This window comes from Ursus arctos, unplaced genomic scaffold, assembly GCF_023065955.2.
Source record: "Ursus arctos isolate Adak ecotype North America unplaced genomic scaffold, UrsArc2.0 scaffold_3, whole genome shotgun sequence".
NCBI lineage: Eukaryota > Metazoa > Chordata > Mammalia > Carnivora > Ursidae > Ursus > Ursus arctos.
The window spans coordinates 29,277,502-29,305,160 of record NW_026622985.1 but is presented as its reverse complement, the minus strand read 5'-3'; the positions used below and the strand labels follow the sequence as shown (position 1 = coordinate 29,305,160).

Genomic DNA, 27,659 nt, shown 5'->3' with positions numbered 1-27,659 from the left:
AATGAGAAGCTCATTAAAAAATTAAAGCAGTGGTAGAAGGAACAACTTGATCAGATTATAAAGTCCAAATTTTACTACTGCATGACTCTCTTTAATTTCTCTAACTACAAACTGTTGAACCGGGAGGTTTTGATTTGCAGAGAGAGTGACCATTACCTCTACAACTACAACTGTCGATAGCAAAAATCCATAAGATAATGTAGGATTTGAAAATAAAGCATGTGATCTCTGCCATGTCTTTCCCTCTGTTGAACCTTATTAATCTTTATCTTCTAGTCTTTCTATAAGATAGCTCTATATTAAAGTTTCTTCTGTTGAATACATGGGGCTTAAGAATAAATTAGGTTATGAATGTGGAAGCACACAGAGTTTTAAATTACAATATAAATCTTGAGAATTGTTTTAATACAGATTTCTTTGCTTAAAAGCAAACAGATCAACAAACATTGAGGTTTAGATCAAGTTTATAAAACCTAACAGGGCCAAATATGCACTGCTTGAAATAACTTTGAACTTCCTAAAGCAGACAACAACCCTGGCCTTATGGTGTCTACACCATAGGTCAGATCGTCACTAAGTGCTACGGGAAAAAAATAACAGCAACATGTATAGGGAGGGCCTTTCTGGTTGTCAGGTGAGGAAGGCCTCAGAGATACGGTGGTTTATGCAAGAGGCCTGAATGAGGGAAAGGTACTAGCCCTGTAAATGCATAGAGAGGAGTGTTCTAAACAGAAGGATCAGCAAGTGCCAAGGCCCTGAGGCTGGAGCATTTCCGTAACTGTTCCAAAACAGTAAAGAGGATAGTGTGGCTGGAGTCAAGTGACTGAAAGGAAGAGTCATAAGAATTGTGAGCAGCATTATATCTGGAAACAGATGGGAAACGATTGTAAGGTTTTGAACACAGGTGTGATGGGATCTGAAAGTTTTAAAGGCTGCCATATGACTAGGCTGAAGGGAGCAAGGATGGAGTCAGGGACTCTATTGCCATAAATCAGGGGAGGGATGATAATGTTTTAGACTGGGGGGAGGGGTCATCGTGAAGGTGACAAAAAGTAATCAGATTCTAGACACAGTCTGAAGGTACAGCGAACAGAATTTGTTGGTTATATGTGGGGTATAAGAGAATGGGGATGTAGACTGTCTCCACAATTTTTGACCTGCATCACTTAAAAAATTAGGTTGCTTCTTAATGAACTGGGAGCCTGTTGAAAGAAAAGATTTGAGGGAGAGTTGAGAGTTCTCTCTGGAACATGGTACATTTGAGATGTCCAATGAGATGTCCAAGTGGAGATACCAAGAAGACAGATTAGATGTGCAAGTCTAGAGCTGAGCACGGAAGTCTGGTCTAGAAATAAACATTTGGAGATTTTTTTCAGTGCATTGGTAGCTTGTAAACCAGGAGACTAAGATAGCCAAGGAAGCATATGCAGATAGAGAGCATGGCAAGTCCTAGGCCCTGAGGTCAAAGCTATGAGGATGGACCCACAAAGAGGACTGGGAAAGAGCAACCAGAGAGGGAGGAGAGCAGTGTCCTAGAAACAACACAGAGCATTTTCAGGAGGAGCAATCTAGGATATCAGATACTGCTGATGAGCTTGCAAAGTAACCGAACATCTTACTATGCTACAGGTGCTGATGGTTCTGACAGGAACTATTTCAAGGGTGTGGTGGGAGCTAAGCCTGTTGGGAGTGGGATCAAGAGACAGGAGAAAAGAGGACGAACACAATTAGATACATCGTGAAAGGACTTTTTGGGAAATGGAGGAGAGAAGTGGGCGGTAGATAGAAGACATAAAGCATCAGTCTCTATTTTTTTTTTTTTTTTAAGATTTTATTTATTTATTTGACAGAGATAGAGACAGCCAGCGAGAGAGGGAACACAAGCAGGGGGAGTGGGAGAGGAAGAAGCAGGCTCATAGCGGAGGAGCCTGATGTGGGGCTCGATCCCATAACGCCGGGATCACGCCCTGAGCCGAAGGCAGACGCTTAACCGCTGTGCCACCCAGGCGCCCCTATTTTTTTATTTAAATTGGCAGGAGAATCAGTCAGTGAGCTTGGGATCAATCCATTTTGCTCCCTCCCTTCAAGAGCCGTTCTCGGAGATCATGATCAGTGTGGACAAATTGTGTGTAATATCTGAAATCCAGTTTTCCCTAGTTAACCTCTGCTGCCATCGCTTTAGTATGAGACCTGGCTGCATGTGCTCATGTGGACACACATGTCCCATATCCCATTTGGTGTGGAGGACACAACCTAGAGGAAATGCTGACTTAGCCCCGGGTGGCAGAACCCTGAGCAGGGGCAATGTGGGCATTGTGTGCTGGCGGTCCTTCTCTGAAATTCCTCCGGGGTTATGGCCTGTCCTAAGCCACGATCCTTTCCTGTATCTGTAAGATTGGTGGCCAGCCCCGTCCCTCTACTGTTGTTTGTGAACTCCTCAGCCACTCACAGGGGCTCCGGTGGCCCCTGATTGCCTGCTGGTGTGGACCGGCTGCTTTTCATTTGCTTCTTCAAACTCATGCTCTCACGGCCCCTCTAGCCTGCACACCCCTGTGTGAGCCACCGGGTTAGAACTGCTCTCCAGAGCTTCAAACAGCAGCTAATCAAGAAGAACCAGGGAAGAGATAGCAAGTAGGTCTGTGAGCGCCATCAGAAGCAGAAAATTCCAATGTAGCTGCTAGCACAAATTGGCCAAGACAAGACAGTCCTATCCACTTAATGCTACCAGCTAACCTGCTTATAATGGGGCAGATGTGTGTAGGTGTGTAAATATGTATACATACACACACCTATATACATGCATATACATATATACACTTACGTGTATATATTCTCTTTGTGTGTGTGTATTCCACTGTGGGAAGTGGTGAAATTATTTTTTTATATCTAAAAATACCCAAGGTAAGCAGTATTGTCAAAAATCATTCCACCGAAGGCAGGGCTAACTCATTTGTGTGTATATAGTTAGTGATAATGTTTATCTAGGTTAAATTTTCTTCATATTTAACTTCGCTGTCAGTGAAACATGTTCTCGGATGTATTTTTGAGTCAGTAGCATAATTCTACTAGAAAGAAATCAGGAGAAAATATATCTCAATATTTGCTTATGAAATGGTGAGCTGTTAAGTTTTATTTTGGTAATAGGAGTAGGATTCTGCAGGAGAAAAAAGCAAATGAGAGCCATGTAGAGATCAAAAGCCACTATGTATTTAAGATTTTTTTTTTTCCCCAGGAGAAGGTGGTTGAAGGGAAGATGAAGTTATAAATGTTTCTAATTTCAGAAAGAGGCTCAGGAAATAGGCTTTTTTTTTTTTCCAGTAAGCACAAATGTTTTAAATTAGATTTCTAGCAATATGGTCATGTTTGGAGGAGGAAATAAATAGCAGGGCAGGGAGTAACAAGGAAGAATGGGCAGAAAAATGAGTAGAAGAGGAAGTGAGATAGAATTACTTGAATGTACAGTGAGGTGGAGAGGTAACGAGGGGTCTTAGTGGGTTTCAAGTGTTAGTCTATTTTTGTCTGACCCTGTTTCACACTTGGGCTGTAGTTTTTGGGAGTGTTATCTTCTCTCAGCTCTACTTTTTTGAAATGAAAACTACCAGGCTACTACTAATCTATGCTGTCCCATTCATTGTGATCTGCCCAATTCTAGACTCCTACTCTACGTGAGGAATAGATGTGGAACCGAGTTAGTCTCTAGAATAAGGAATGGTAACCAGCACCATGGCTCTAAGTGCTAAATCAAGTTAAGCCAAGGAGCTTAATCTTCCCACACCCCACCAGCTTAAGGTTCTCGATCTTTTCGTTCACCTTGCATGTACATTAGAGAAGAATTTGTCATCTCTGATCCATTCTATTTTCATGGCCTTGACTGCCAGGCAAACCTGAACATTCATATGTCTGAATTAATGTGCTAGAATCGTTCACCTGCCGTGAACCTGGGGTGTGTTCTGAGCGCTTCTCTCAGTTGCTGTGGGAAATGAGTTCTGGCTAGGACTTGTAGATTCTGAGAACAGGAGCAGTCTACATTGTCCTTGTGCCACAGACTGTGTCTGGGTTGTAACCTTTGACTTTTAGATTGAAAATGTGCAAATGCAGAGAGCTGGCTCTGAAATCCACTTCATTCTTTGACTTAAGCCGATTGGTTAAGCATCCCTTTGATATAAACTCAGTGGCTGCATCAAAGAAAAAGAAATGCTCCATTATTCATGCTGTCTGGTGCAATTCCTGGCATAGAATTGAATGTGCAGAGGCTCCAGGTAGTTGTAATACACTTGGCCCCTATTGACTGGTCTAGTGTTTATATCACACAAGTGTTGAATGATTTCAGAGGATTGACAGTGGAGTGATAGAGAAGTGAGTTATAAAGGATTCTGTCCTAACATTTAGGGCTGAGAGTTTTGGTTATTAATCAACGTATTTGTTCATTTTGAGGGTTGGAAGAAATTTGTCCAAAGTCACAGAGGAGGTAGTGACCAGTCTGGACTCTACTGCATCGTAATCTATACCTGAGACTGCCCCACTCAGGCAGAGGGAAGTTCAGGAGATGAAAAAACATGGGCCATTTCCAGATCTGGGCACCAGAGCCGGACTTTGGAATGGATTGAGGGCTCCGGGTGTTTGTAAGGTAGAAAAGTACGGTTTGGAGTAGTAGACTGATTTCACTTTATAGTTTGACTTCTGGCTTTAGAACTGGAAGTCACTGCATGCTACCAAAAGTCATGCTTCACACTCCCCTCTGGCACTCAAACTAAAGGCTCTGATGCCCACTTAATAGCCTAAATTAAATTCCATACCCTTCAGCTCTGTGTAGTTTTTCCAAATCAAATGCAGGTTAAATTAAACACAATAAGCATCTCAAAGAGGCCCAGATATAATTGGATATCCTTAATGACAAATATTAGACTTAACTTATGTGTTGCTTTGTATCTAACGTTGGAAATTTCCAACATTTCCAGTCTTAACTGTCTATTTTATCTTGTTAATTTGAAGAGCTTGCTTTAGTGATCATGGTTTCATTGATCAGTGAAAATTTTCTTGGTATTAAAAATTAGAAGAGAGAGGTGCCTCGGGTGGCTCATTTGGTTAAACGTCCAACTCTTGATCTCAGCTCAGGTCTTGATCTCAGGGTCATGAGTTCAAGCCCCATGTTGACGTAGAGCCTACTTAAAAAAAAGTTAGAAGAGATAGAAATATGTAATTTAACTCTGAATTATTGATCTTCTACTTTCCGTATTTACTCTGAAGTCATGGAAATCTTCATTTTAGAAACGAAATAGACTTGTCATTTTTATTTTATAACTGAGAAGATAATTAATAGACTTTCATGAAGCTGAAATGTCATAATCCTAAAGAAAATATAGGCATGGGTCTTAAAGAGAATATGAAAGCGCTTCTCTAATTTGTTTTGTGTCTTTGTTTTGTAGGCTATTGGTTCCAGGCTTGCTGTAATTACCCAGAATATAGCAAATCTTGGGACAGGCATTATTATATCCTTAATCTATGGCTGGCAATTAACACTTTTACTCTTAGCAATTGTACCCATCATTGCAATAGCGGGAGTTGTTGAAATGAAAATGTTGTCTGGACAAGCACTGAAAGATAAGAAAGAACTGGAAGGTGCTGGGAAGGTGAGTCAACCTAAATATAACTGCTGATCTAATAGAGTAAAATATTCTAATCAGTGTTGTTCTGTTACTCACTGCTACTTCCTATGCTTGGAGAATGTTTTTATAACCATTCCTTAAAGCAGTGTCACTTGACTGGAAGAAGACTGGAAACTGAAGAAAAGGAAACACAAATTTTGAGGCTCACAAGCTGATCCCTAATTTTATTAGGCTTTTCTCCTTTGGAACCATTGTCTTCACCCTCTTCCTCTACACCCTCTCCGCCCCCCACTTCTTTCCCTCAAGCAAGCTGAAATCCATTCCTTTATTGAGGAGAGCGGCCCCATTTAATTACATATGATAGGGAGAGGATTCAAATATGGAAAAGTCCTAAAGGTATTTATTCTATCAGGCTTAAATTACTAGCATTCTTTCCTTTTTATCAGGCCTCCTGCTGACCTGTTGTTTCTGTTTATCTTTACCCTACTGCTGCTGCTACTTTTTCTTCTTCTTCTCTTCCTCCTTCTCCTCTTTCTTCTCATTCTCTTCCTACATATTTATTTATTTGTTGTTGTTGTCGTTGTTTTTTTTTTTTTTTTTAAGATTTTATTTAGTTATTTGAGAGAGAGAGAGGAAACACAAGCAGGGGGAGTGGGAGAGGAAGAAGCAGGCTCATAGCGGAAGAGCCCGACATGGGGCTCGGTCCCAGAACCCCAGGACCACTCCCTGAGCCGAAGGCAGCCGCTTAACGACTGAGCCACCCAGGCACCCCAAGTTGTTGTTTTTAAACAAATGCTTGTATGGCATTTACTGTGTTTCCTTGGCAATTTTCACCTTTTGTTGTGACCCTAGGAAGTAGGCTCTATTATTAGCTCCTTTTTCAGGGGAAGCTGAGGCACAGTGGGTAATGGCCACAGTGCCTTAGAGTTGATAAGCCTCAGAGCCAGGATCCAAAATTGTGCCTCTGAGAAGAAACAGGGAGGTCTGCTGATGGCCAAACAAATCTGATAGCCCATGGTTTGTATCATTGCAGAAATATAAGTTGTCAGTTCATGACTGACCCCCAGAACTGGGTAGGGATACTTCTATTTAATGGACCCTCCAAGGTTCCTAAGAGTTGGGCAGGGACCCAGAAAGATCCAGTGGCTCTGGCCATCTAGGCCGTGTGTCTGGGGTACTTTGTTTCCGGGCCAGGCACCTCACCAGAGAATGAAGAGTGATAAAGAGGGAACTTTATGGAAGTTAATCATCACCACCGACACTTTACCCTCTGCTTCCCAGCCATCTCCTCAGACTTTTATCCTGATCCTTAGGATTCCTGCAGGAAATTCCTTTGGACCAGTTTTAGTGCTTCCTAACTAGTGTCTTTCGGAGAAAGGCCTCATGTGAGGCTCCCCTTCAGGCCATCAGAGACCCAGTCCCGAGCTGTAGCAGGGCCGTGCTAACCCACCAGCCTCTGGTCGTGGGCTGGCCCCTGTCGCATCGGCCCCTGTCAGGGAACATGTTCTGTGACCAATCACTTCATTTAATATCCTACGGTCTTGCTTTTTCTACCTGTGGCATTGACTTTTCATGTGAGGAGAAGACGGAAAAATCTAGGACAAAATGTATACAAAGAAAATGTATTAGTGTTTAGTAGTATCGTCATTTCCTGAGGTGTTCAAAATGTCCCAGAGAGGAGCCTTAGGTCATTTAGAGGAAGAAGGTGATCAAGGCGCTCAGTTATCAGGTAATTCATTCGACATCACGGGTTAGCACTTCTGAAGCGGCCCATCAGATTTAAGACTCTTGGAGTTCTGTCCCAGGGGGCAAGGAAGGGGTGCAGATGGACGTGGTTATGTGTGAATGTGGCAGGTTCACTGAGCAAAGGTCAGAGGTGAGATAAGTGCTCTGACTCACTGGTGTTTCATGAGACTGGTAAGAGCAAGTAGGGAAAGTGCTGTTGCAGGACCATCCGGTCTACGTAATTTTGAAAATCAACTCCCAAAGCTCCTCATTCCCAGATTACCATTTACTGTTTATTATATGAGGCATCATGCGAGCAGCTCTGCGTGTATTTTCTCATTTGATAATCTTAATCACACTTTTGAATTCTTCCTATTAGATGATAAAACCCAAGGTTCAGAGAAGTTGAGTAACTTGCCCAAATCACATAGCAATAGTTCTAACTGATCTCCTGCTTCCACTCCTTCCTTTCTTGTCCACCCACTTTCTACAGTCTTCTCACAGAAGCCACACTGGTCTCTTTACAAACACAAATAAGATCACGCTAACCGGTTACCAACTTAAAACCCTCCAGTGGCTTCTAATCACACTTGGAAGAAAATCAACTTTTTGGTTTATAAGACTTTGCATGACTTAGCCCCCTGACAACTTCTATGAACACATCTTTCCTGACTCTCTCCTGCGTCCACCCTGCTCTGGCCTCAGGGGCTCCCTTTCAGTTCCTGGAACATTCCAAGTTGGCTCCCTCTGATCTTCCCATGGCTGGTTCCTTTATATTATTTAGATCTCAGCATTATTACCTCTTCGGAGAGGCCTTTCCTGACACTTGAATTAATTCATGACACTTCTCAGCACTTGATGTTTCTCTGCTATTTCTTTGTTTATTGATTAATGCACTGTCTTCCTTATGAAGACATAAGCTCCATGGGGACCAGGACTATGTCTGTTGGTTTGCCCTTACAGGGACAGAGCAGCCCCAAGATTCCAGAGCAAGATCTTGTGGTGTCAGCCTGCTCATAACCTCTACCCTGCCTGTGCTCCGTCGACTTCTGTTACATTATTATTGACTCGTGAACATCTTAATAAAATAGATGCTTTTTCCTTTTCAGAAATAAAAGCCATAATCAAACCTCAGTTTATTTGAAGCTAGGAAGAGAAGTGCGAGGAGGGTTTTTTTTCTTTCTAGAAAAAAAAAATATATTGTTTTCTTCAAAATTATTTAGTTCATGATGGCTACTGAAGGAAACTCAATGCTATTTACTCTTCTCACAGAAGTTCTCTTTCCTTGGAGGGTCTGGATGGCTCAGTCTGTTAAGCATCTGAGTCTTGGTTTTGGCTCAGGTGGTGATTTCATAGGTCGTGATCTTGTCGGTCGTGAAGATGGAACCCAAGTCCGGCTCTGTGCTGGGTGGGGAGTCTGCTTGAGATTCTCCTTCTCCCTTTGCCCCTCCCCCGGCTCTCTGTCTTCTCTAAATAAACAAATAAACAAACAAATAAATAAATCTTTTAAAAAAAAGTTCTCTCTCCTCATAGTGGTTACTGAGTTTCTATTTAAAACTCTTGGAAAAATGAAGCTGTGAGGATGCAGAGTACTAATTAAACCTTTTCCTAATTGCTTCACCATGAGGCAAGATAAAGATGATGGTGAAGTGATTACTATATTGTTTTAGTCACTACGCGAGGTCTGTGACTCATAAACTCACTTGTATTGGGCTGTTTACACCCTCTACGAGTGACCACATTTACAGACCAAATCACAAACAAAACACACCTGCCTTAGAACATGGTGCACAGAAAATATGTCTTAGAAACCACATTGAAGGGGCGCCTGGGTGGCACAGCGGTTAAGCGCCTGCCTTCGGCTCAGGGCGTGATCCCGGCGTTCCGGGATCGAGTCCCACATCAGGCTCCTCCGCTACGAGCCTGCTTCTTCCTCTCCCACTCCCCCTGCTTGTGTTCCCTCTCTCGCTGGCTGTCTCTCTCTCTCTGTCAAATAAATAAATAAAATCTTTAAAAAAAAAAAAAAAAAAAAAGAAACCACATTGAAATTTACAGTAAAATCTGTTTTTCAGCAGATGTTATAATTTGTTGAATTTCCTTACTCATGCAAAGAATCTTTCCGTTTGTTGGGAGCGTTATCACTGAAAATATTTCTAACATGGGTCTGAACAAGGATTGTGTGTGGATTTGACTGGAGGTGAATTTGTTCCTCTTTTTGTTTTCTGTACTTTTAGGATTTTCTAAAATAAATGTATATTATTGTCATAGTGTGTACAGATTTTTATAAAATATTTTAACATAAATTGAATCTGGACATTTTCCTACCTTTGTTAGTAGCTTATGGTAAACATAGTTCGATATTCTTGGCCTAATCCGGTCAGAGTATAATATTTTAAACTTTATTTTTTAAATAAGTTTTTGTTTTTAAGTATATGGTATTATTGTTTTTCTTCTAATAGGTCTTTGCATTACTCTTTAAAACTGACTTATGATGTGTCAAATATTTGCTTTTCTCTTTGAAGTTAGGTAATCTATAAAGGATTTAGTAAGAAATAAGTGAGGATTCATGTTTATGATTTTTAAGCTGTAAATCATTCAACTGTAAATGAATGTCTTTATTGGAATCACTTCTGACCATGGGGCACCTGGATGGCTCAGTCTGCTAAAGCATCCGACTCTTGATTTTGGCTCAGGTCTTGATCTCAGGGTCGTGAGATCGAACCACGTGTCAGCCTCCATGATGGGCGCGGTGCCTGCTTAAGATTGTCTCCCTCTCCCTCTGTCCTTCTCCCTGCTTAAAAAAGAAAAAGAAAAAGAATCCATTCTGACCAGTGTACAGGCCAGAGAAAGGAAGGACATCTTCATAGAAGAGTGATTTCCCTTACTCACTGATTTATAATTTAGACTTATAGTTTTAAAAGTTATTTCTCTTAGAATTACAGAGGTAAAGGGGACTTCAGGACCTTCTTGTCCATCCCCCTCATTTTACATATGAGGAGACCGAGACACAGAGATTTCCAAGTCCCATGGCTGATACAGGCTGAAATCTCATTTTGTGCACTGGAATTTTTCATGTTTTCTACAGCGCTTTACCCAGACTCCAAAAGAATATATTTGTCCTAATTACAAAGACTTGTTGGAAGTTGCATTTAATTAAAAAAATAACAGAATGAGGGAAACTTTCTGGAAAACAAATGGATAATATATGCCATGTTCCTTAAAAATTCATTTATTCCCTTTGACCTTGTAATTTTACTTTTAAGAACTTCTCTCAAGAAAATAATTTACTTTGGACAAAGGTTTATGTGTAAGGATGTTTGTCACAGCATTATTTTTAATAGGAAGAGAATGGAGAACCTTTTTCAACCATAAAAGAAGGCTTAACTGGCTGGGATATTATGTGGCCCATTACACATCACATTATTAATGTATATTTAATGACCTTGGAAAATGCTCCTGATATTTGTTAAGGTAAAAAATAATGACATAAAGGCCAAAAAGAGAATTTGGTCCCAATTTTGTTAAGTACATACATGCTTAGAAAAAGATATATATAAGCTAATATATAAAATATACATATATGGAGCTTTTTATTCACTTTTTTATCTTTTCAATATTTTCCAAATAGTCCTCAGTTGTCATGAATGATAGTTATAAAGAGAAAAATATAACATCACATTTAAAAAATATATGAAATAATCATAAACCTAAAATGTGACCAACATAGAAGAAAGAGCACTGTGATAGATGTAAAATACTGAGTTCTCAGGTTAGTTTTCCTCTGTAAAGAAAGCTATGTGGCTTCAGCTAAGTGTCCTCATCTCTTGAAGCCTTAGCTTCTCTCTCTATAAAGAGGAGATTGAATTAGCCAATCTTCCTTCCAGATCTATCTAAAATTTGATTTGATAAATGGGTTTCCTTTCTCATAGTGAAGAAGCTCATAGGTCATAACAAATAATATGTCATAATAAAATTAATTTTATTAACCTCTTCTATGGAATTCACACGAATTGCCACTGTTCATTCACCTTTGTGCCTGGGGGCTCTTTGTTGCAGATTGCTACTGAAGCGATCGAAAACTTCCGAACTGTTGTTTCTTTGACCCGGGAGCAGAAGTTTGAATACATGTATGCACAGAGTTTGCAAGTACCATACAGGTAATAATCACCAAAGAGTGGGAGGGGAGTGTGGGGAGGTTTATCAGTCATCGGTTTTGTTTTCAGAAAGATTGCTTTGGTCAGAAGGTAAGGAACAAGTGGAGAAACTACTAGAAAGGAACCAACTGGGAAGCACTTGTAATTATCCAGGAGAGAAATCACAAGACCCTGACGTCTCCGAGGTAGTTCCTATAACAGCGGGGAACTGATGGGAAGCAGGAGGGAGAGGACAGATAGAGAATGGCTGTCTGATGCCAGGTTTTGGTAATGACCCTATTATTTGCTCTTAGTGGGGATGACTTCTCTATGGAACATGAAATTTGATGTGTCTGTGGACCTGGGTGGAGTAGGTGGTGCTTTTTGAGTATGCCTTTCCTTCCTCTCTTGAGGCTTCTCTAGTGAAGAACTTCCGTATTTCCTTTAATGCACTTATCCAGTGACAGTTCTAAAAAGTAAGCCCAACCTCTCTGAGTCTCAGTTTCTTATATGGTAAAAGGAGAGAGTTGGACTTAATGGGTTTTCAGACTTTTTATTTTTTAATAAGAGTAGAGTCTTTTTTTTCTGAAGATCTTTTCATTTGATATACCAATATATGAAACAGACGGAAATAGAGTTGACCTGGTTGAGGCAGAGGTAGGAGACCCACAGGCTGCCCACTCATCAGCCTGCTCTTACCTCCATGTCATTTGGTTCATGTGGCTCAGAGAATCCACCAACGTTAACGCCTTTGTGATGCCTTCTCTCACTCCCCCAGACAGTTCAGTGCTTCCTCCTTTCTTTCCCTAACATGTTATTTATAGGGTACCTTCATTGCATAATTACAGCCAACTTGAGTGGTGGGTCTCCAAGGGCAAGAACGTGACTGATTGTTCTGTGTCATCCAGCATGGTCCCTGCAGCTTGTAGGTGTTGGGTAAATGTGTGTTGAATTAATGTTGACTCTAGCGTGCATGTATTTTATATGTCCAAAAGTAGGGGGAAAGGGAAGGAACTTCCATTTATGAATCCCTAACAGTTTCTTCATGTTTTCCTTGGCTTATTTTAACTTTGCCTCAACATTTTGAGGTATAGTTAATCCTCTATTAGGCAGTTTCCTAAATTTTCACAAGTAGGAAATTGAGGACTAAACTTAACTTTTTTGGAAACTGAACCCATTTTTGTCTGCCACACCCCACTGCTGATCTAGCAAAGGTTATGTTTTAAGGACTGAGCAATGAAAGTCTAGTAAGTCTAGTAAGTTTCATAACGTCTTCTTTTCAGAAACTCTTTGAGGAAAGCACACATCTTTGGGATCTCATTTTCCATCACCCAGGCAATGATGTATTTTTCCTATGCTGGCTGTTTCCGATTTGGTGCCTACCTGGTGGCAAACAGGTTCATGAACTTTCAGGATGTTCTTTTGTAAGTATTGGGTTAATATTAAAAGTTGAACTCTAGAAATAAAACTGAGGTCAACATGCTTCATGCCTGGATAAAAAACCTTACTGTGAAGCTTCATGAAGAGATTTTGGTGATTCAGAAGGTGGAATTTTGCCCAAGTCTCTGTGTATTATCATGGAAGTACCCCATTTCTTTTGGGGAATCATTGACTGCCCCGTTTCCCCAGTGCTGACTCATACATTTGACCTTTCTGAATATGTGTTTTAGTGGGGGTAGTGATTCAATGAGGGGTTTCCAGGAGGTTTTGGCATTTGGGAAGAATGCCAAGGGTCTGGCTCCTTTTAAAAAAGTCTCTGAACAGGGCAACTAAAGAGAAGGTGTGGGACACTGAGTTCTGCAAACCCTGGGAGATTCTAGGATAAGTTTGCTTTCCTTGATACAAAAAGAGCAATTAGAAGGTAAGAGCTGAAGAAATTCAGAAGGGACAAAGCTAGACGGGGATTTCTGCTCCATTGCTATAAATGCAGAAAATTGTACCTCAGTCAGGGGAAGACAGACCTGAACTTAATTATACTTCCAAAGTACTCAAATATGCAGTTGGGTAGTGAAAAGTATGTATAATCTTTCGGAGCATCTAGATTTGGTGATGGGTGAGACTCTGACCTTTGATAGCATACCATCATTAGTGGTAGTACAGTTTCACATTTAAACCAGAATCATCTAAGCCTGGCCAATCTAAGGTGTTAGTGTAATATTTCCATTCTATTTAGACATTTGCTTGTGCATGCATTATAATTTGCTCAGGACGACCTCAACAGAACATTTAAAATTTCTACCTAATATCTCTGTCTAACAAATGATATGCAGGAGCTATTTATAACTTAGACAAAAAGATCAAAACCAGGCATCATTGTCATTGGGGCTTCGATTAGATAATTGTTTGATATATAGCTTACTTCAAGGTAAGGCATTGAATTGATGAAAGTTGCTGACACATGAGGATTTAGATCGAGAAAATCAATCCTCCAAGTTAAGGAAAGGAGAGACCTGTCTGAAGAGTAGTCCATTTTTAAAAGATCTCACAAGAGTAAATAGTGACAAGCCAGAGATTAACCATTTGTATAATTTTCTAGAGTCCAGAGGAGAGGATGTTGATGGGCTCACAGTATTCTTCTGGGAGGGTTCCCAAGTACTATGTTAGTTCCAGGCCCACTGTTTAAAAAGGCATGTTGAAATAGCCAAATTATGGAAACACCCCAAGTGTCCATTGGCTGGTGCATGGATAAAGAAGAAGAGGTATATATATTCAATGGAATATTACTCAACTATAAAAAAATGAAATCTTGACACTTGCAATGCCATGGATGGAGCCAGAGAGTTTAACGCTAAGCGAAGAAAAAAGTCAGAGAAAGACAGATGATTTCACTCACCTGTGTAATTCAAGAAACAGAACAAATGAACATAGGGGAAAAAGAAGAGAGGCAAACCAAGAAACAGACTCTTAACTACAGAGAACAAACTGATGGTTACCTGAAGGGAGATGGGTGGGGGGATGGGTGAAATCGATGATGGGGATTAAGGAGGGCACTTGTCCTGATGACCGTCAGGTGTCGTTTGGAAGTGTTGAATCAGCATATTCTTCACTTGAAACTCATAGTACACTGTATGTCATCTACCTGGATTTTAAATAAAAACTTGGAAAGGAAAAAATAATATTAAAAATAAAATAATAAAAAGGCATATGGAGAAATGTGTCCAGAGGAGGGCAACTGGAGTGTCGAGAGGGAAAGGATTTACCAAAGAAGCAAAGGGCCTTTTTGACAATATTCCAGTTAAGGCCTGGATTATGCAAAAGGATGTATATTTTTCTTCCATTTGAAAAAGAATTTTTTAACAATAGACTTAATCAAACTTGTTACTTCCTAAAACAAAGGATGGAAGCCAACTTAGGGGAAGTTGCCCAGGGAACAAACATTGGGAACTGGACTTGACGTCCTATAGAGTCTTTCCCAGCTTTAAGCTGCTGATTCCCATGTCATAGGTTAAGCATGTGGATGCATCTTGAGAGCAGCGTGATACCTGACTCTGTAAGGAGCTCAGTCTTTTCTGTACAGCTCCCGTATTTTCTATGAACCCAAGGTAATTTCAGCACCACTGCCCATATCTGTTATTTTTTTTTAATAGTTAACACACAGTGTTACATTAGTTTCAGGTGTGCAACATAATGATTTAGCTTCTCTATACGTTATGCTATGCTCACCACAAATTCAACTACCATCCCTTAACATACAAGGCTATTATAATATCATTGACTGGGTTCCTTATGCTATACCTTTTTTTCTCGTGACATATTCATTCCCTAACTGGAAGCCTGTCTCTCCCACTCCCCTTCGCCCCTTTTGCTCACCCCCCTCTGGCGACCATCAGTTTGTTCTCTGGTTTATAAGTCTGATTCTGCTCTTTGTTTATTCATTTATATTTTTAGGTTCCACGTGAGTGAAATCATATGGCATTTGTCTTTTTTCCGTCTGACTTATTCCAGTTAGCTTAATATCCTCTAGGTCTGTCCATGTTGTCGCAAATGCCTACATGTGTTATTGATTGCCACAGTCACACTGCATAACAACCAACCAGTAAGCCCCAGTGACATACAATAATAAACGTTCATATTTGCCCACAAATCTGTGGGTCAGCCAGGCAGTTCTGCTGAGCTGGGTTGGACATAGCAGATCTCAGCTGGGCTCACACATGGGTGCAGTGGACTGCAAGCTAGTTGGCTGGAGCCCACACAGCTTGTCTCCATCTGTGCCTTGTCCTCCAGCTAGCTAGCAGGGCTGTGCTAGTGGCATTGATCGAAGGCACACAAGGCCCCCTGAGTCATAGGCTTAGAACTGGCAACAGTCACTTCCACCACATCCTGTTAGCCAAAGCAAGTCACAGGCCAACCGGATTCAAAGGCGAGGAAAACAAATTCCACTTCTTAATGGAGGAGCTGCCAAGTCACATTGCTAGAAGGCGAGGAGAGAGAAACAGATGAAAAATGGGGCCATTTTACAATGTATTACACTGACGTGAACTGTATGAAGACACTTGTTTGTTTTGTTATCTTTTAACTTCTCTTTCTCATTGTTTGAGGCACTGCTCTGTGGTTGTAGAACTGCCAGCTGTGTAGCATTATAATCCTAACTCTGCACATGCTTCATCTGTGTTTTTGCAGGGTATTCTCAGCTATCGTCTTTGGTGCCATGGCGGTGGGGCAGGTCAGTTCATTTGCTCCTGACTATGCCAAAGCCAAAGTATCAGCAGCCCACATCATCATGATCATTGAAAAAACCCCTCTGATTGACAGCTACAGCACAGGAGGCCTCCAGCCGGTGAGTTTGATGTTTTGATGATAAGATATATTCCTAACTGATGAGTGGAAGCATTCTAAGAGGAAATTTAATAAAATCTGTGGGTTTTTAAAAAATTTTTCTGGTAATAAAAAGAAACTTTCTAGATCATGAGGTCATTTTAATAAATGCTAATCATGTATGTTAACATCCAGTATTTTTGTATAACAAGGCTACAAGGAGATAGATATACTGCCCCGTTTATAAGCAAATCCTGTTTATCAGGTTTTATTATATGTAAGTCATTGTATTTTTGGAGAACATATTTGAGTTAGTATATTTGTATTAACAATACATGGAAAAAAACACTGACTCTTTCAGATCTTATTTATTGCGTTCTGGCAGTTACAAATGCAGCCTAATTGTAATACAAGTTCACTGTCTTCTGATGCCTAGTGGTAGAGAGGGGTTCTCTGTACAGTGAGTTTTCAGGATTGCAATAATCATCTTTTTGTTACTGTTCTGATCTTAGAATACACTGGAAGGAAATGTGACATTTAATGAAGTCGTGTTCAACTATCCCACTCGACCAGACATCTCCGTGCTTCAGGGGCTGAGCCTTGAGGTGAAGAAGGGCCAGACGCTGGCACTGGTGGGCAGCAGCGGCTGTGGGAAGAGCACGGTGGTCCAGCTCCTTGAGCGGTTCTATGACCCCTTGGCTGGAACAGTGGTGAGCACACTTTCTTACCTCCTCATTTTAACTTTTTCATCATTCTAAATGCCTGGATGTATTTAATTCTTGAGTGTAAGCCACAGGTTTTCTAACCTTTAAACAACTGTCTTACTTAAAGTCTGACGTCCTACATAACAGGCTCCAAGCTGTGTCTGCTTTCCCAGGCAACTTCTTCAGCCTTCTCTCAAACTGCCCCTCCACTGTCCTTGGCGAGCAGCCTTTTTATCTCCCATCTCCCTTCCCTTGGCTAGGTTTCCACTTACATGAGAAGATCTAGCAAAAATTTAAGTAGCCAGAAAGATAGAGGAGGGAAGAGGTGCTAAGAGAGACAGTAAGGTGGGAGCCAAGGATGAGGAATGTTTCAAGAAAGAGAAGGTAGTCAGCAATGACAGATGCTGCGGACAGTTAAGAAGATGAAGGCTGAAAAGACATGATAAGATTTGGCAATGAATGGGCTACTTGTGACATTTTTAAGTATTCTAAGTGAAGTGGGGTGGTGATGGGAAAGAGTTTAGCATGGCTGAGGCACGGCGGAAGGGGAAGCGGAGACTGAGTGCAGACTCTCTAGAAGATCAAAGGTGGAAGAAAGACTATTAAGAACAGCAGTGTGAGCAGGGGGCAGAGTCCAGGGGAGAGAGGTTCAGGAGGGGGAATCTGGAGCATTTTTATGGCTGAGGACGAGGTAAAACCATTGAGAGAGCGTATTGAAACACCTTCTAAGAAAGAAAAAGTGAGATCAGCAAATTTGGGGAGCAGATGAAGAATATGGAGGGATTCCCTTTTCTTTCATGAACTAAAAGAATAAACGAGGGTCACATTTATTTGTTCAACGTTCAGCAAACATTTACTGAGTGCGTGTCAGGGACTCTCTTAGGTCCTGAGGATGAGATAGGAGTCATGAAGGGAGTAGTGAAATTTTAAATGACTACAAGGGAGAATAGGAAAAGAATCAAATTAGGAAGGAATAGAAGAAATTTTTACTATATAGGTATTTAGTTATTGGTTGTACTCAGAGGAGCTATTAAAAATATTTAACGACAAGGGTGCCTGGATGGCTGAGTCGGTTAAATGTCCTGACTCTTGATTTCGGTGCAGGTCATAATCTCAGGGTCATGAGATGGAGGCCTACATCAGGCTCCATGCTGGGCGTGGAGCCTGCTTAAGATTCTCTCTCTTTTTCTCCCTCTGCCCCTCCCCTACCCCCTTTTCTACAAAAAAATTAACTACTAGAATGTTATGGCACTGACCAAACAGAATGGACACCTGTTCCATAGTCATATTGAAGCCCCAGCTGCATATGGGCCCCACTTGCATTAATGAAAATAGAGCTTTCAACCTGTAGTCCAGGGCTCTTTTTAAATTCAGTCACAGTCATAAATATTTTTTTATTGTATTCTACTCAGTCTGTTTCTTAACAGCTACATAAGCTGTGTCACTTATTTTTACTTTCTTGTTTTATATTTTCTGTGAATTCTGATTTTATGCTTCAATTTTACTGTTAAAGTTTGAACAGAGGACTCTAAAGGAAGAGACAAAGGAAGCAAATACAGAAGGAAATGTTAGCTCTCAGACTCTGATTACGGCCCTTAACAGATGTGGAGTAAGCAGTGTATTAAATGTTGAGCTCTAATGAGTTATAGGTTATGATGTCTGCACTCAAAGACTTCACTTGAAGAGATGGGGCATATACTTACATCAGTTATGTAAAGGAAGATAGGCCTAGAGCTGGCTCTTAAGGGATAAGTAGAGCTGGTTGCCTGAGGGTGACAGAGTGAGCAGTCAAGATGTCATTTGTTGCAAGACACAAAATGAGGTAACTGGGTGGTGGACATTAAGGAGGGCACGTGTTGTAATGAAGCTGATAAATCACTGACCTCTACCTCTGAAGCCAGTAATACATTATATGTTAATTGAATTTAAATTTTAAAAAAATAAATATTTTTTAAACATAAAAAGAAATAAAAACCTAAAAGAAAATAAATTTGAAGTGGAAAAAAAAGAGTGAATGTGAGCTGTGGTTGATAGTTGATTTGCTCCCAATGTCCATATAGCCTATTTTGGCTGAAATAGCAGATTTAATGAGAGCTGTGATTCTTAAACTTTTAAATTACAACCCTTTAGGAAGAGAAAAAAAAAGAAGTCATGTTCTCCTCACTGCACTCGTAGTCACGTGTGTTAGTTTAGCACTGCTACTAAAGAGAATCAGCCTGTGCCTTCCAGATTTTGCACAGTGCCTCTCACTGGCAGAGCCACAGTTACTTCCAGAACTGGAAGGGAGTCTGGGAAATAGTCTTTAGCCTTCCACTCCCTTCATATATGGAAGGGTAGACAAAGAAGAATATGGAAATGAATGCTGAATGCACAAGGCAATAACCATCTCGAGACAACACTGAAAACGCTAGGAAAACAACGTGTCCTTGTCTATTGTAGGCACGCTGTTATCTGCTCCCGTACATTTGTGCTAGGGCTTTGAAGTACTGCCAAGTGGTCACAGCAGCCAGAATTCTTAGCGGAAGTGTCTTCAAGAGGCATGAATAAATGTGCCAAGTTTTGTTTATGAGTATCAATTAGTAACCCTTAACCCAGTGAGTAGGTGATGAGTAATGAGTTCTCATCGCCGTGTAAGAATGAGTGTGGATCTGAGCATGATCACTCATGAGAACTGAAGAAAGGTGAGACCGTGAGGTCGGGAAGTCCTCATGACCCTCCGTGGGCCTTGAAGGATGCTTCGAGACATAGTGACCGGTGCTGTGGTTCTCCCACTGATGTGTATCAGAATGGCTTACGGAACGACTGAAGAGCAGCCACCCTGGCTCACTCGAGTCCCTCAGGGTCTGGCCTATTAATTTTGCAATTTTCCCAGATGATTCTGATGCCAGCCATTGTTTGAGACCCCCTGAGCTGATACATTTGAAAGGTGTAGGTTAAATTGTGCAGAGTCTTGAAAAATGAAGCTAGTGAGTTATACAGAGGGGGCATTCCAACTTTTGTGGGGCCTGCCGGTTATACATTTTTAGGGACTCCACTTAAAAAAATACAAAATTATGAATGCAAAATTAGGTACAAAAGTGAATATTTACCTTTAGTAAAACAAATCATAACAAAATATTGAAACTTTAAAGATTGGGGTCCCTTTTCTCATTTATTTGAGTGAGAGAGAGAGATAGTGCACAAGAGAGAACACGAGCAGGGGGAGAGGGAGAAGGAGACTCCTGCTGAGCAGGGACGCCCCCACCCCCCGACTGGGGGCTCGATCCCAGGACCCAGGATCATGACCTGAGCTGAAGGCAGACGCTTAACTGACTGAGCCACCCAGGCGCTCCTCAGCTCCCTTTCCTCTTGAGGCTGCTACATGAATACTCACCTGGATGAGCTTCCTGGCTGCAGCCTGGCCTCCCTCCCCTGCAAAACACAGCTCAGCGGCCTGCAGTGACCTGCAGCTCAGGACCCTGGAAGCCGAACGTCATTACCTTCACCGTTAAACCGCCTCTGGTCTGAGTCTTCCCCATTTCCTGTCTCCCCTCTCCGGTCTATCACACGCACCATCGTCAGAAGCCTGTTGTCATAGTCCGGGTATTACCCAGTGGGCACCTGAGCTAACACGGGGCATTCCTCTATGAGGGGAGGACAGAGATTAGCTTTTAATTCTAAGGTACTTGTGTTACCAAAACCCAACCTATAGTGTATAAATTCAGTCCTACCTCCCCGAGTTACTGTGTGATCTTGTGCAAATTACTTAACTTTGCTCATTTTTTTTTAATCTGTAAAATGGAGATTAAAACCACACCTGCCCTCCTGGGTCATTCAGTCAGTTAAGCATCTGACTCTTGGTTTTGGCTCAGGTCAGGATCTCATGGGTCATGAGATTAAGCCCCAGGGTCACTCAGCACAGAGTCTGCTTGGGTTTCTCTCCCTCTGCCCCTTCACCCACTCACCGCACACACTCTCTTTCTAAAATAAATAAATAAATCTAAAAAAAAAAAAACAAAACAACCGAAACCCAGCTACCTCACTAGGGTTGTTGTGAAGATTAAACAAGAGAATGCATGAGACATGCTTATCACCTGACCTATAATATAGTCAGTGCTCAATGATTTATCTGTAATCATGATTTCAGAGTAAATACATATAGGAGAATAATACATATTTAACATTTGATTGTGCTAAGGAAGGCAGCAGTGTATTTAACAATTTAGAACAGAGATAAGTAGTCACTTAACCTGGTTTTACCTTATTATTACCAAGGTGTTTACTTTCTTGGTTAAGCTGTATTTAGGCCAGTATCTTTTGAACAGTGTTCGCTGATTTCCCAAAGTTCCCTGGTCTTCCCTCAGACCATCACCCATGCCTCAGCCAGAGAACCTCTGCACTGGTCTCTTTTACATTTGGGTTTCTAAGCATGTTTTCTCTACAGAAAGGATGCTTCAGCTAACCCAGGCTTAAAGTATTTGCAATTCCGGTGTATCATGTGGGGATGAGGAGAGCCAAGAGTATTACTGTATTCAGCGTGATGGAGAAACTCATTAAAACTTGATGGGATCATTCAAATATGTCTAATTATATTAGTTAGGCAGTGTCTGTTTTCCTCCCAGGAGTATAAGCTTGGAGAAAATTAAGCTACTCCTTTCCTGAAATTTCCATTTCTCAAGTACAGTGTTCCATCTCACAAGATCTGCTGTTTTGCCACATTCTTGTATGGTTTTTACTGCCACTCTCCACCCTCTACTTCCCACCTTCACTGAACACTGTAGGGAAGCCTAGAACATAGATGCTGAAATAGTCTCCATGGCAACTGGGCTTGGTACTAATAAGGTCATGACTGTGTTTCCTATCCCTGTACTTGCCAACTTCACGAACAGAAGCCATGTTCCTGCAGCAAAAATTGTACCTTACCCCTAGCCAGCTGTCTCCCAGGGGCACCCAGCCAGGCACATGGGATCCAGCGAGTATATACAGCACAGTAGACACTCACCAGCACTATGGGAAAAGCCTGAAGCTGAGTCATTTGCTTCTTCAGAGGGGATGAGTAGCTCTCTCACTTGAATACCAGAGTTCTCTTGTGAAGTAGATCTTTTGGGCAGACGTGTGTGCATCAGAGCAAGGCTGGAAGGAACACTCCCCAGGCTCCTCCGGGGTAACCCAGGGAGCCAGGCCACTAGAGAAGAGGCAGCTTCTTCCCCCTACTCCTTTGGCCCAACATTGTAGATGTCTGTCCATCATTTTGTCCACCCAGCCTGCGTCCATCCACTGTAGTTTCCATTACAGTGATACAGTTACCAATCTCTGATAGTCTTGGAGCACATACCCAGTGCCCAGCACTGTGCTGAGTGCGGTCTAGACATGACCTCATGCAGTCCTCAGTTCTATGAGTTTAGGAATTATTATCGTAATTCCCATTTTACCCACAAAGAAACTGTCGAGAAATTAATTCATTTTCCCAAGATCAGCAACTACTTAGAGATACAGCAGCCACCTTCCCACACTTACTTCTTTTCCATTTAACTGCTGCATCCCATTCTTCCAAAACCTGATTCTTAGAAACCTGACCCGCAAACCTATTATGTGCTTGCAGTAGTTACTGATTTCCAGCCTAATCTCAGCTACTTTTCTTGCAAAAAACTGATATGTAAGAATAAGGACGCCGGCAAATTTCGTGGTATAAAACAGCACAAACTTATTATCTTACAAATTCTGGAAGTCAGATGGCTAGAATGGATTTCACCAGGCTAACATCAAAGTGTCACCAGTGCTGTGTTCCTTCTGCAGGCTCTAGGGGACCATTTTCTTCTTCTAGCTCCTGGCCCTTTCCTCAATGCATGTATCAGAAACCAGGGTTAAACAGAAGGAGCGTGACAGTTCGTCAGAGCATACAACTATGACCTTGTTCAGTTAACTTTGACAATCCAAACTCAACAGAACAACAACAAAAATGTTGCCCTATAGTTACTTGGCAATATTAGCGTATGAAATAACGATACTGATTTTGCTAAATTAAAAATGACCTGGTCCTTGAACTTACCTATGAACTCTCGTTTGCAGCTAATTGATGGCGTAGAGATAAAGCACCTGAATGTCCAATGGCTCCGAGCCCACCTGGGCATTGTGTCCCAGGAGCCCATCCTGTTCGACTGCAGCATTGCTGAGAACATTGCTTATGGAGACAACAGCCGGGTCGTGTCCCAGGAAGAGATCGTGCGGGCGGCCAAAGAGGCCAACATACACCCCTTCATCGAGACACTCCCTGATGTAAGTCTTTCTCTAAATTAGGAGCCCAAGAGCCTGTGGCAGCCTCCCTGGCCCGCACTTTGATTTCTAAAGGGCTGGGTTTCCAAAGGTGAAGAGAAGTGAACAACCAAAATACACACCTGTATACAACATCTTGCCACACTTCCTATCCCCATTTGATACTGTGTTTGCCTGATCACCGGACTGGCTCTCTCTGTGAGCAAGCCTGACCGAAAAGTGTGTATTTGGAGGAAGCCTTTCCCTCTGAGCCTAAGTACAGCGCCCACAGAAGCAGGCACAGCCTCTTCACCCCCATTTCTCTTCTGACCTTCCTTCTGCTTCCTTGCTGCTCTCCGCCAAGCTGCAAACCTACCTCTGTGGAGTTGGGCCCAGCCAGGGAACTGAACCCATGTCCGAAAGAAGGCTCTCCTTGAATAGAACGGAGCCCTTAGAGCGACTGTGGTATTATGTAATCTCTCATCATTGCACATTTCCTGGCCCCCAAGCTCTGCTTATAGGGCTGATTCTTGAAAGCTTCTTTGGGGCTCCCTGAGCTGTTGTCCATGGATGCCCTCTGAATTCTTCCTGGGAATTTAGATAAAAGGAACCTCTTGCCCTCTCTTAAGCCCCTTAGATACTGCATTTTGAAGTCACCTGGACCTGGCTTGTCTATACCCCCTCCCATTATCACTGGTTAGTTTTTTTATAATAAGGAAGCACCCCTCAAAAATAAAGCTCAGTAGCCTCTAACCAGCAGGGAAGGCAGTTTCCTTATGCGGAAGGATGGCAATACCAGCTGGCCCCAACCCTTTCCCAAACTTCCTTTCCTTGAGACTCTTGTTCCGATAACTGCTGACACCACATCATAGACCCCAGGAGGAGGAATTGTCCCTCTCCCCTCCATTTAACTTTCTTGCCCAGCTGTGGATAATCAGTCTTTCCCAAGGCTAGAAAACTTGAAAGATACAGCTTCAATCCCCTTTACTAATGATCTCAAAGTACGGGCATGAACCATTAGAACCTGCTGGATGAAAAATGTTGAAGGTAGAGTCTAGCAATCTGTTTTAATAGCCCAGATACCGGGCTACAGTTTGAGCACCACTGGGCTAGGGGTTAACAAAGACAAACACAGAGAGTACATATTACTAGCTTATTAAACATACCTTGCCCCTCTGGCATTCATTTGTCTGTCACAGGGACCCAGCCTTTCTGGGCTCCCGGTCTTGAGCCCTGTTTTCTGCCCAAGGACCCACTTCTTTACCTGAGCAATTCCTACTAGGATTTAGCTCACCCTGCAGGAGGCTAGTCTGGTTACTGACCTCCTTCAGGGTCACAGCCCTGCCTTTACCTGCTGCAGCAGGATCATACGGTCTCAGTGCAGCCTGGGAACCCCTGCCCTCCCATGGAACACACAGTGCTCCTGCCTCCTGAGGCACCGGCAGCCTGGGGTGGACCTCCCCTGGGGTCCTCAGTGGAGATCTCAGTCTGAGTGCCATTGAACTAGGGAGACAAGAGAGAGCCAATAAAAATAGGCGGTCCTATATAGAACATGAATTTTTAAGTGAAACTCTGGTTGTCAGAATCAGAGCCCATGGTTTGACTAAAATTCCAGCCCGGCAAGGGGCTGAAAATTATGATAGTCTTGTTTTCTAGGTTACACATGCTGTCACATCTTGTTCCTGCTCTCCCCTACATAGCCTTTTAACTCTTGTCTCTATCATCCTATTGAGTAGTTAATGACAGTTACCTACTGTGGGATTCAGTATGAGAGGAACTTTGGAAGAACTCTAAAATCAAAAAATTAAAAAGAAGGTTTTAGCTTTTAAAGTTAGATATCAAGATGGAATTCCTTGGCATCCATTAAAATTTTTGAAGTGTTAGAGAGACCAGAAGGCTCCCTAGAATCCCCCCCCCCCCCGCAAAAAGTCTCCCTTCCTGACTTTAATGCAGAGAGCACCACCTGCTGGTTATAAGTAAACTAAGCTTCATTTATTACATAGACCGTATAAGTCACATTTCCTTCCTCAAACCAAACTTTGTCCCAAATATAATGAAACCAGAAGACTGAAAGAGACTAACATTGTAACAGTATTCTTCCTCATAAAGATATTGACTTGTTACACTAAAACATATATTCTCAGACCCAAATGTCTATTTTCTTTTCGAAAAAAAATTTTTTTAAGATTTTTATTGATTTAAGATAGAGTGAGAGAGAGAGAGGGTGTATGTGAGAGCACAAGCAGGAGCAGAGGCAGAGGGAAAGGGACAAGCAGACTCCCCACTGAGCAGGGAGCCCGACATGGGGCTCTATCCCAGGACCCTGGGATCGTGACCTAAGCTGAAGGCAGATGCTTAACAGACTGAGCCCCCCCCCCCCCCCGCATGTCTATTTTCAAGAAGAGATGTCAAACCTGCCATCTAGAGCTACATTTTTGATATTTAATCCTCTATGAGACCATTCTTAGCTTCTGAACCAAGACTTTTTTTGTGTGTTTATGGAAGTGGTCATCCTATTTTCTGTGAGCAAACTCTTTTTTAGGAATATCAGTTTTGTGTTTCATAATAACAAAACCCTATTCACAGAAATATAACACCAGAGTAGGAGACAAAGGAACCCAGCTCTCTGGGGGCCAGAAGCAGCGCATTGCCATAGCTCGCGCCCTTGTTCGACAGCCTCATATTTTGCTTTTGGATGAAGCTACATCAGCTCTGGATACAGAGAGTGAAAAGGTAAGAATTTAAATTGGATCCATCACCCTTGAATTGGTTGTCCTTAAATGCTTCTGTCTTCCACGGTAGAGAACAAAATTCAGCCCAGATTTGTTGATTGTTACTTACATCAGCTTTCCACAGAGTGTGGTCACTTTCTGTAGCGGTTATTCAAGAGACCTCAGACAAAATAGGGGAAATTAGTCTTAGAGCATTCAGGCTCCAAAAAACAGCCCCGGATCAGTTTGTATGGACCAAAGACGCTGTGTTCAGGAGGCCACTCCCCCATTTCTACCATTGGCATGTCCTCGGCAACTACATAAAGAAGTGGGAGGTTCATACACTATAAAAGCTGACTCTACCTTAAGACAAATATTAGTAATCATTCTCAGTTTGAGAAAAAGTTGACTATTCAGGTACCTGAAAGACAAATTAATTCTGAGATATCCCCTATCTTTACTAAAATCCCAAAATTCAAGGCGGCTGTGTTCAGCCTGTGCTCAGTCTCCCTGGATTTGCTACAGAGCTGGACTGGGGGCAACCCCGAAGGATGTCGTGTGGGTGAGCACACCAGTAAATGCCTTCCCGATTGCACAGACTGTATTTATTGCCGTAACTTCAAGAAAAAATAACTCCTGCCTCAGAACTAATCCAGACTAGGATTCCCTTATCTTCCAATACGACAAATTCCTCGCTTGGTCAATTCTGTGCTATTTCACTGATACCGTCATTAAAGAAGGACCCATTGTTGGAAGCTTGTGAGCCTTATGATGGAGGAGGAAAGGAGAGGACTGTTTTTATCAGAATTAACTTATGTGGTTATTGATCAGGTTGTCCAAGAAGCTCTGGACAAAGCCAGAGAGGGCCGCACCTGCATCGTGATCGCTCACCGCCTGTCCACCATCCAGAACGCAGACTTCATAGTGGTGTTTCAGAACGGCAAGGTCAAGGAGCATGGCACCCATCAACAGTTGCTGGCTCAGAAAGGCATCTATTTTTCCATGGTCAGTGTCCAGGCTGGAGCAAAGCGCTAGTGAACTGTGACCATAGGAGCTGTTAAATATTTTCTAATATTTGTGTTAAAACATGGCATTTAATCAAAATTAAAAGTGAGTGCTTACTGGAAAAACCCTGTAGAATTACCTGTTTAACATTTCCTGTCGCAACCAAAGATTATTCCACCACGTTCAGAGTCTTCAGATTTTATAATTAAAGGAACCAAAAGAAACACTATCAAATGGAATAAAATGCTGGTGTTAACTGCATTCTAAAACTTACAGAATAATTCAAAGTAGATTTTGTTAATAAAATTGTATAGTTTTTGTTTATATTTTCTTATTTGTAACTTACTGCCTTGCTGAAAGATTATAGGAGAGGCAAAAAGTACTGAATGTTTGCATAAAGTGCTATAATAAAACTAAACTTTTATATGACCACAGTCATCTTGTCTAAAATGCTTGTACGCACATCATCTCCCATTTGGAATATTAAAGATTATTTCTGCATTTGAAAAAAAGAAAGGCTTCTTTAAAAACTTCCATTAATTTTTGTGAGAAGCATTAAATAGTATAAATAATTCCCATGGTACGTGTCTTTTCACAGTGGGTCCTCTGGAACCACCAGTCTTCATTCTTTGTGGATGTGATCCTGCTGGTTCTTGTGTTTTTACATTATGATAGCTCTCACACCAACCACACACATCAGTACAGAATTCTAGGGGCCGGGGTGGGTGGGGCACAGGATGTGCAGTTGTGAAGTGTATAATCTGACATTCAAATATTTTGCCTTGCTCT

The 27,659-nt window shown here is 41.8% G+C and overlaps 1 protein-coding gene across 3 annotated transcripts in view; it reads left to right on the top strand.

Annotated features, from left to right (window-relative positions):
* ABCB1 (ATP binding cassette subfamily B member 1) overlaps positions 1 to 27,299 on the top strand; it is a 96,897-nt gene extending 69,598 nt beyond the window's left edge. For all 3 annotated transcript variants that reach the window (XM_026504913.4, XM_026504905.4, XM_044386258.3), the window contains 8 exons: positions 5,427 to 5,630; positions 11,388 to 11,488; positions 12,748 to 12,888; positions 16,085 to 16,241; positions 16,732 to 16,929; positions 22,972 to 23,178; positions 25,741 to 25,887; positions 26,697 to 27,299. In XM_026504913.4, coding sequence (XP_026360698.2) covers positions 5,427 to 5,630; positions 11,388 to 11,488; positions 12,748 to 12,888; positions 16,085 to 16,241; positions 16,732 to 16,929; positions 22,972 to 23,178; positions 25,741 to 25,887; positions 26,697 to 26,900 — 1,359 coding nt within the window. In that variant the 3' untranslated portion in view covers positions 26,901 to 27,299. The remainder of the gene's footprint in view (positions 1 to 5,426; positions 5,631 to 11,387; positions 11,489 to 12,747; positions 12,889 to 16,084; positions 16,242 to 16,731; positions 16,930 to 22,971; positions 23,179 to 25,740; positions 25,888 to 26,696) is intronic.
* Positions 27,300 to 27,659: the final 360 nt, after the last annotated feature.